This window comes from Octopus bimaculoides, chromosome 11, assembly GCF_001194135.2.
Source record: "Octopus bimaculoides isolate UCB-OBI-ISO-001 chromosome 11, ASM119413v2, whole genome shotgun sequence".
Lineage (NCBI taxonomy): Eukaryota > Metazoa > Mollusca > Cephalopoda > Octopoda > Octopodidae > Octopus > Octopus bimaculoides.
This window is the reverse complement of record NC_068991.1, coordinates 53,891,496-53,901,752: the sequence shown is the minus strand read 5'-3', so window position 1 is coordinate 53,901,752 and position 10,257 is coordinate 53,891,496. Positions and strand designations below refer to the sequence as shown.

General features: G+C 37.1%; 1 protein-coding gene across 1 annotated transcript in view; it reads right to left on the bottom strand.

Annotated features, from left to right (window-relative positions):
* Positions 1 to 10,257, bottom strand: part of LOC106869862 (sodium/potassium/calcium exchanger 4) — a 186,659-nt gene that overhangs the window by 79,124 nt on the left and 97,278 nt on the right. Inside the window, exon 3 of the mRNA XM_014915782.2 lies at positions 2,925 to 3,245. Coding sequence (XP_014771268.1) covers positions 2,925 to 3,204 — 280 coding nt within the window. The 5' untranslated portion in view covers positions 3,205 to 3,245. The remainder of the gene's footprint in view (positions 1 to 2,924; positions 3,246 to 10,257) is intronic.

Sequence of the window (10,257 nt, the reverse complement as noted above, 5' to 3'; positions counted from 1 at the left end):
GAGGAGATGGCTATGGTTGGAATTCTTTTTGCTCATTGATGAAGACTAACCTTAGGCTAAGCAGCAACAATATATTAGATTTCACTGAGTCAGTTGTTGTAGCAACCATCTGAGAAATTCTAATAACATTATATAGAAAGTTAAAGATTAAAAAAAAAAGAGTATAAAACCATTTGACTAATTCTTTTGTCAATGGCGTCTCTAAGGAAAACTTGCACAATGATTCTTTCGTTGGTCGTTTAATCTGATCTTTAGAATGACATACTGAACCAGTATTCATTCCCTCGCTAGGTTTGAATTCAGCTTTTTCAATTATATAATGACATTAAGCTATTAGCATTATTTGCAAATGTAGTTGATATTTTTCTGTTATTTCTATAGGCCACTGGTTTTTCAACGGTATCTAAGTAGGACGAGGATTTGTAAAAACATAATTTCAGGCTTATAAAAAAAATCCATATTAATGCTTGAGAATCTTAAAGACGTTCATAAATTTATTACACACGCGTATAACTGATAATAAAACAAAGATGAACGGTAGTTTTCATTTTTTCTATAATTTTTTTTGCATCAAAATACTTTTCTTTTTTTAAACTTTCTTTGCGAAGAGCACCAATAATTTTTGGTTTGATCTTCAGTGCACCAGAATGTCGAAGAGATTGAGATTTACTGCTCTAGAATAATCGTTTCAAATTTCGGCACAAGGCCAGCTGTCTTAAGGGAGCGTAAAAGTCGATAACATCAACTCAGAACGTAACGAAGTGGAAGAAAAATGGCAAAATACTTTCTCTGATGCGTTGACGATTTTGCCACCGCCTTACTCTTCTGGATGTTTCAATAATTATGATACTTCTATCATAATGATAGAAGTATCAGGTCTGATTTAAATGACCTATTTCTTCTTCTGAAAAAAAAAAATCCCAAAAAACTTGTGCTTTCCCACCGTTACCACCAAAATTAATTATATCTAAATTAACAATTAATTTACATCACAAACAAGAGCAAAAAAGGGGTTAACACACTTTTGAGGCTGTCTTTAAAATGATTTTCGTTGGCAGCGACAGCATGAAAAACTCCTTTTACGTAACAAGTGAATGGGAACTAAAATCATCAGCTATTTGATGTATCATTAAAGAGATTTAATAAACACAACGTAAATTTTGTGGAGGTTTGTTGACAATCGAGGAAGGCTATGATAATATTTGATAGGCATGAAACTGATAGGTTTTGACGTTCGTGAGTGGGACGCAGGACGGCGAGCATCCAAACAATTTCGTATCTATTCATTCTTAATACATACTGCCAGATTCGGACGAGACTACCTGGAGAATATCTCCTTCCTTTAGAGCAGTTTTTTTTCAAGAGGTGTCAATATGATCCTTGTGGGTCCATCTAAGATTTTGTTGTTGAATTTTATCTGCAATAAATTGGTTTTACTTTTACATTGCACAAAATATTTTAACAATTTTTTAATATTTGATTTCAAATTTTGGCATAAGGCCAGCAGGTTTGGGGAAGGGTTTAAGACAATTACATCAACCCCCAGTGTTCAACTGGTATTTATTTTATCGACTTCGAAAGGGACGAAAGGCGAAGTCGACATCAGCGGAATTTGAACTCAGAACGTAAAGACGGATGAGATTCCGCTAAGCATTTCGTCCGGTATGCTAACGATTCTGCCAGTTCGTCGCCTTACAATTCTTCATATCTAATTATAAAAATATAAAAGGATTTTTAAGTATCCAATGATTATGAGGGTCCATCCGATTAATAACTTAGATATGGTTCGACCAAAGATTGGTCCAGGCCATGCCTAACTTAATAGCACCACTTGATAGGATTAGCTAATTCCTTTTTAAGTCATAAGTTAAAAAAAAAAAGAAAGGTTGAGAAACACTGCTTTAAAGGATGTGTATTCATGATATGTGGAGGCGCAATGGCCCACTCGTTAGGGCAGCGGACTCGCGGTCATAGGGTCGCGGTTTCGATTCCCACACCGGGCATTGTGAGTGTTTATTGAGAGAAAACACCCAAAGCTCCACGAGGCTCCGGCAGGGGATGGTGGTGAACCCTGCTGTACTCTTCCACCACAACTTTCTTTCACTCTTACTTCCTGTTTCTGTTGTGCCTGTAATTCAAAGGGTCAGCCTTGTCACACTGTGTCACGCTGAATATCCCCGAGAACTACGTTAAGGGTACACGTGTCTGTGGAGTGCTCAGCCACTCGCACGTTAATTTCACGAGCAGGCTGTTCCGTTGATCGGATCAACTGGAACCCTCGACGTCGTAAGCGACGGAGTGCCAACAACAATTCATGATATAGACGGGTGGTGAGTGGTGTGGGCTATGGACTCACCGTCTGATAGGAAAATATGTTCTATAACAAAAGAAAAAAAAATGGAAAAACAGCGATCAGGTACTTACGATCGTATCTAGCAGCATGTATTGAGAAAAATAAATACGTTATGGTTGATAAACTTAAATTGGCACTCTGTCGGTTACAACGACGAGGTTTCCAGTCGAACTGATCAACGGAACAGCTTGTTCGAGAAATTAACGTGCAAGTGGCTGAGCACAGACACGCGTACCCTTAACGTAGTTCTCAGAGAGATTCAACGTGTCATAGACTGTTACAAGGCTCGTCCTTTTGAATCACAGGTATAAATCATTTTTGCCAGCTGAATAGACTGGAGCAAAGGGAAATAAAGTTACTTGCTCAAGGATACAACGCGCCGCCGGGAATCGAACTTACGATCGTGCGCTGAGTGTCCTAACCTCTAAGGTAGGCGCCTTCCGAATTTATGGATTTAGACATGGTTTCGATAAATTTTAATAACTTTAAATGATAAATTTTATCAAATAGAATGTATAAAATAGTTTTTATGTTGGTAAATTTGAAGCACATAAATTTGAGATTTACTGACCGGGAGAGCTGCAGAGGTAAGCTGGTACTGATGTTATATTCTCAAATAATGTCGATGTACGAAGATGAGTAACTGTGCTTGATATCAGTGGAAGAAGTGTGGAGTTAGTTAATGCTATTATTGCCGAAGTGGCAATAGATGTAGTACTGGTAGTAGTTGAAGTTGTTGTGTTTAAGTGGTGAGCTGTAAGGTTAACGGCTGAATCCTCCAGTCTTACTTGATGAGAAGTGGATATATCAAATGAAGGTAACATCGTCTTTACACTGTCATTCAAAGCCATCTTTATCCAATTTGCGTAGACCTCAGCAGTCTGTTAATGAACTGAAAGAGATTAAGAAGAATATTTTTATAAATCCATCAAAGAATTTCATGTTTTGTAATTGAAAGAGAAATAATTCTATATCACAGAAGTTTGTTAAAGCAACTTTCTTTGTATATATTGTTAAGTCATTCTGTTAAATGTTTTTATAAGAATAATTTCCTTTTAACGATGTAAATAATAGAATATCTAAGTTATACGAGGTCTGATCAATAAGTATCCGGACTGTTGCCATAGTAACGAAGCTAAAGCACGCAGAGTAAAGCCGCTTGGCAAAGACTGCCCTTGAACTCTGCTGTGCATTCACACTAAGTTTAAACGTTCTAGCTCACTTCCGTTGTTTACAGCAGTGCTTGGAAGGAAGATGTGTAGCGTGTGATCGTCGCATTGACCATGACAGAGAAAGTTGTCATGGCGATACCTGCTCAGAAGCCTACGCAAAGTTGCAGAAAGTGTATGGAGAGGAATGTATGAGCAGCTCACAAATGTACGAGTGGTTCAGACGTTTCCAAGATGGCCGAAAAAATGGTCGATATTGACGAACGTTCTGGGAGATCCAAAACCAGCAGAACTGAGAAAAACATCGCTGTTTTCGGGTCTCCCAGATCGTTCGTCAATATCGACCATTTTTTCGGCCATCTTGGAAACGTCTGAACCATCCGTACACTTGTGTGCTGCTCATACATTCCTCTCCATACGCTTTCTGCAACTTTGCGTAGGCCTCTGAGCAGGTATCACCATGACAATTTTCTCTGTCATGGTCAATGCGACGATCACACGCTACACATCTTCCTTCCAAGCACTGCTGTAAACAACGGAAGTGAGCTAGAACGTTTAAACTTAATGCGCATGCACAGCAGAGTTCAAGGTCAATCTGTGCTAAGTGGCTTTACTCTGCGTCCTTTAGCTTCGTTACTATGGCAACAGTCCGGATACTTATTGATCAGACTACGTATAATTCATTTTACTTTAAGACCTCTCGCTCAAAGATTTGCCTCGTATTTGCAGCTGAGCCAAGAAATAATTCGTCTGTGGTATTGCCTTTTCTTTTGTAGGCCTAGTTGTGTGGTTAAGAAGCTCACTTGACAGCCAGGTGGTTCCGGGTTCGGTCTCACCGCACGACACTTTGGGCAAGTGTTTTCTTTTACAACCCCGGACCAACCAATGCCTTGGTGAGTGAATATGGTAGATAGAAACAGTATAGCAGCCCATATATAAGTGTGTGTGTGTTCCCTTCCACCACCACTTAACAACCGGTGCTGGTTTGTTTACTTTGCAGTTCGGCATTAAAGATTAAGAGAATAAGTACGTTTAAGTACAGGGGTTGATTTGTTCGCCTAAACCATTCAAGGTGTTGCCCCAGCATAGCCGAAGTCTAATGAGTGAAGTACGTGAAAGAAAGATTAACTTTTTAGATATACAGATATAACAAATAATATCCAAACTCGAGATAAATGATAAAACACACACAAAAGTAATAGCAGCGCAATGAAATATTTTTTTGATACATAAATTTGGAAAATCTCACGTTGGAAATATATTTTATAAGATATTAGATGTAAGATATTTATAAGATATTAGATATAAACATAAACACATATAGGATATATAAAGGAAATAAAGTGAAAATCTTTATGGTGCTGTAGCCCTCAGCTTCTTTGCTGTCCAATAAATCAATAAGGTATATGTTAATATGGCTTCTTGCACCAAACAAAATATGTCTAACTTTCACTTCCATTTTTACAACTACCTTTACTTATGTCCTTGTAAAAAGGAGCAATAAAACTGAACAAAGTCTATTGCCAGCAGCAGAGCGATAATATACTTGGTTATAATAAATAATTCGTAATTCAATATTCGACTGCTTTAAACTGGTTTTCTTTCTTTACATTCTCGTTTGATGTTCCTATACATGCATGTTTAATATACTTTAATCATTAGAGATTCTTAGCGTCTAAAATTTTAATTATTCCATTTATAAATAACAAAATGTTGGTTTCAGATTTTGGCACCAGGCTAGCAATTTTAGGAGGAGGGAGTAAGTGGATTACATAGACCTCAGTGTTCAACTGGTACTTATTTTATCGCCCCTGAAAAGAATGAAAGGCAAAGTCAACCTTGGTGTAATTTGAACTCAGGACGTAAAGTCGGAAGAAATGCCACTACGCATTTTGTCCGACAATGAGATGATACCAATCGTATATATTAACATGGACAAAAGAATGGAGACGACCAATGGGGGTATCTTGCTGAGGCCTTGAATGCGACAAAACCTTTTACTCGAAAGGAAGTATCTGCTGCAAACTCACAATCTTATAACTGCAGAAAGCCATTATTACTGCAGGTAAATTCTTGATGCATGGTTCTTGTGATGTCCTTCTTCACACTGAGCAAGCAAAACATTCAATGAAACTGAGGACAAGGACCTAAACATTGAAGATGAATGCTCGGCACCATATTTGGTCTTCGGTTCAAAAATTTACCAACGTGTAAACAAACGTTTTATAAGTCAAAATTAACCAGAAACCACAGGAATTCTTCATTACGAAAGCCCATCTAACAAGATTCTATGAAAGGCGAGAATAATTCTCTGAATACAGAATAATGATTATGACATAGTCTACGTAGTTGTGAGGAAAGTACTGCATTAGTTGCTATAGATTAACACAGTAGAGAGATCGATATTTCAATGTATTGATATGTTGCTCCATATGAATGTTAAGTTCAACCGTAATAATACAATTTAGTGCTATAAGTGCTACTAAAGCAGATTCTGGAAGAACCCGGTCAGAATGTCTCATTCAGTTTCTATAGAACTAGAACAACTGACATGAATTTGGAATAAGAACATCACAAAAAAAAATCTTAATTCCTTGTTATAAGATATCTTTAAGAAAATACATGACGTATGGTAGAAGTTGGTGCAGACTATGTATCACAAGAGACATATCAGGGAACAAGATAAAAACATTCTTTTTAAACTTCAAAAATCCCCGTTAAACCACTTCTAGAAAGAAATATAAATACAATTCACAGAAATCAACAACATCACAATTACTAACAGAGACACTGCAGTATATATACCATCCAACAACATAATTGATTGGGATTCCATATTCAACAAAATAATTGTATGAGTTTCCATATATGTAACATTGAAAAATACAACCTATTTTAACACGTCTAAAATTGCCAATCAGATAAAAACTAGAAACAGTCGCAGACACAGTCGGCCAATACAAAAGAAATCTAAATCAGCATCTAGTAGCTAACAAAGAAAATAAACCAAGAAAATAATAAAGAAAATAAACCAACAGAAACAGGAAATAAGTCAACATTTGTATTCAACATTAACCAGAAACAAGCTATACCAAGCTGTTTAGAGAAGTATAGAGTCATTGATACTGCTAATAGCTAAATCAGTAACGCTATGGCAACAACATATCACATGTCACATTAACAGTCTCAAGTAACATTAGCCACACTCTAACAATAAGTAAATTCACTTCTCAAACGGTTTTCTATAACCAGTTGTCAAAAGCCTCTCTACTAAACGAAATATAAGATATACACCTTTCACTTAAAATACTAAGTTAACCGATTCCCCTTAAGAAATCTGAAAAACATTACGAAAATTCAACTTCCGCCTACCAAAAGTTCAGAAGGTGACAAAATTATAAGTATACACCTGAAACACTTATGGTACGGAATGATTATTGCACTCATCGAGATTTTCAAATATGCCTGGATGGTTTAATAGCAACGTTGTTTCGGGTTCAATCCCACGGCGTGGCACCTTGGACAAATCTCTTCTACTTTAGCTTCGAGTTGACCAATGTTGACGGACACCATAAGAAAGCCCGTCAATTGTATGTATGTATGTATGTATGTATGTATGCGTGCTTGCGTGCGTGTGTGTGTATGTATGTATATATGTATGCACAATACTGGTGTCATAAAAACGACATTTTAAATAAAGAAACTGACATTTGATAAATGGATGGACATACATATTCCATATATTTAATATCGACTTGTTACAACACATCATATATTGCCAGGTTAGATTATGATCAAAGTTTATTTGTCAAAAGTATTATATTATGTCAATAATCAATGTAGAATGCATTCCACACACACACACACATACACACACACACACACACACACACACACACACATACATACACACGCACACACATAAATATCATTATGACATGTCCTACGTGCAACGTTACTACTGTGCATCATACATACACCACTATATACGAATTTTATTCAATATACGTTCACTGCATATATTTCCTATGGGTTATCGATATGAGTGCATGCATAAAATATATCCCAGTTTTCATGTACTAAAATATACATATTTACATTACATAAATTATATTTCTAACAAAGCATGTTATACATCATTACAGAACATAATTTAAATGTTCTTCCATTGATTGTTGTCTGTTTATTTTTTTTTTTCCGTGGATGTAGTTGGAATGACATATCTTAGTGTTTTATTATAACTACAGTTTCAGCTTAAATTAGGTATTCTCATAACATTTTTCGTTCGTCACGTCTTTTTATGCATCAACTTGTATAGATAGTTCTGTCTGATTTTTAGTATTTATTTAAAAGTACAAACATAATATTGGTTTCAAATTTTGGCACAAGCCCAGAAATTTCGGGGGATGGGGGTAAGTCGATTACGTCGATCTCAGTGTTCAATTGGTACTTATTTCATCAACCCCGAATGGATGAAAGGCAAAGGTGACCTCAGCGACACAACATGATATTTAATATTGCAAACTTTAAATAACTGTATAGTTTCCTTCAGTTTTATCATTTCTCCATCTGTTTGTAAGTTTTTGAATGCCTAATTTGAAAAATTCCGTTGGTTTTGAATAAGTATAAGTATTCAATTCAATTTCTATGTCTACTCTGCTAGCCACCTTTTCCTCTCTAAATGGTTTTGCAAAGATCTAAATAGATGACGGAGCAAAGTCCTGAGAATATGCTGGGTGTGGCAGTTTTTCCACCCGATTTATTGCAGAACATTTTTAGTGACTTGTGCGGTCTGAAATCGAGCATTATCTTGATAACCGAGAACCTCCACTCACTATGATTTATCAAGGTAAGACGTTTTCTATTCAAAGCAGTCTTCAAAATGGTGAAGCTACTGTTAGAAGACTTCAAAAGTGATTGCTTGATTCGGCCCTTAAAAACTCAAGGTGAATAATTCCTTCCACATTCTTCGAAATAATAAAATTTTCTTTGGGTCAAACCACTCTCATGGATGCTGTACAAGTTTTTTTTTTTTATTAATAAAATTTGAGTTTAGATACAAACTGCAATGCCTCTGTCAACGATTTGCTCCCGAAAGAGCATGAAAACCAATTTTCCACCACTTTGTAACTTTTCCCATCTCCAAATGATTATGAATGGTCATAATGCTAATATTTTTTTCTTTCGCAACTTTCACGGATTCCCATGATACGATCCAGTCCCATGATTATGAATTTGAATTAGGAGCTTCGATCATAGTGAATCTTTTATTAGCTGATTACACCACCATGGACGCCACACCAATGGATGCGTTGCAGTAACTCTCTTGATAGAGCTTAGTGATCCCTGACAGTTGATCTTCTAGGATTCCTCCGCTCAACATCAATGTATGATGCACCGTTGGCTCTGTTGAGCTCTTCTGCTTCCTTTTCATAATCCGCCATACTGCAGTCCTATGGCTTCACCATATCCTTGATAGGGTGGCTGAACGGGTGTCATGCCTTGCCAAAGGGTAACCCGTAGCTATGCAGGGCACGATCGTGTTATTCCGTGAGATATTTTCAGAACACCCGCATACCCATAACATCTAATACAGTTGAAAAAACAAAAAAAAACAAAAAAAACTCTCACTTTCAAAGCAGGATTTCTTGCAAATGTTGCTTCAACATTTCGTCTCCCATTTTGGAAGGACGCCCTCATCGAGGTTTATCAAATAAATTGAAATTGCCACGTCTGAATTTTCCAACCCATTTTCTGCAAGTTCTTTCATTCTCCTCATCTTGATCATAAAACTTTGGGGCACATTTCTAGTTGTTTGACTTGCATTAGTAGCTTGATAAAACTTGTGCAGTATAATATAACGAATATGCTTTTTGCTTGGTTCTATGATGGGTTCTATGTAGGGAAATATTAATAAACTAAAATATGGTTGTTACTCTACAAGATGCTTCATGAAACGATTATGTATCCGTGAGTGTCGCCATATTTATAGCTTTTACCAAATAACAGGTTTCAACAGCTTCAGACTCATAATCCGACTCAGACTCAGATTAGTCTTCCTTCTCGTGCATATACGAACCCGCCACAATGAAAGTCACTAGAGAAGATAAAGATAAGGCAACGAGCTGGCAAAATGCTTAGCAGCATTTCGTCCGTCTTTACGTCCTGAGTTCAAATTCCACCGAAGTCGACCTTACATTTCATACCTTTCGGGGTCAATAAAATAAGTAGCAGTCGAGCACTAGGGGTCGATGTAATTGACTTGTCCCCTCTCTCGAAATTGCTGACGTTGAGCCAAAATTTGAAACTGTTATCGAAAATAAAGTTGATACACACCACTGTGCATTTTTGTCCTTGAAAGGAGTTGAACTTGTAACCTCTTTCGTTAGTTTTACCACTGAGCTACGCATCATATAAGAAATTATGCAAACAATTGTTGTTGTTGTTGGCACTCCGTCGCTTACGACGTCGAGGGTTCCAGTTGATCCGATCAACGGAACAGCCTGCTCGTGAAATTAACGTGCAAGTGGCTGAGCACTTCACAGACACGTGTACCCTTAACGTAGTTCTCGGGGATATTCAGCGTGACACAGTGTGACAAGGCTGACCCTTTGAATTACAGGAACAACAGAAACAGGAAGTAAGAGTGAGAGAAAGTTGTGGTGGAAGAGTACAGCAGGGTTCGCCACCATCCCCTGCCGGAGCCTCGTAGAGCTTTAGGTGTTTTCGCTCAAC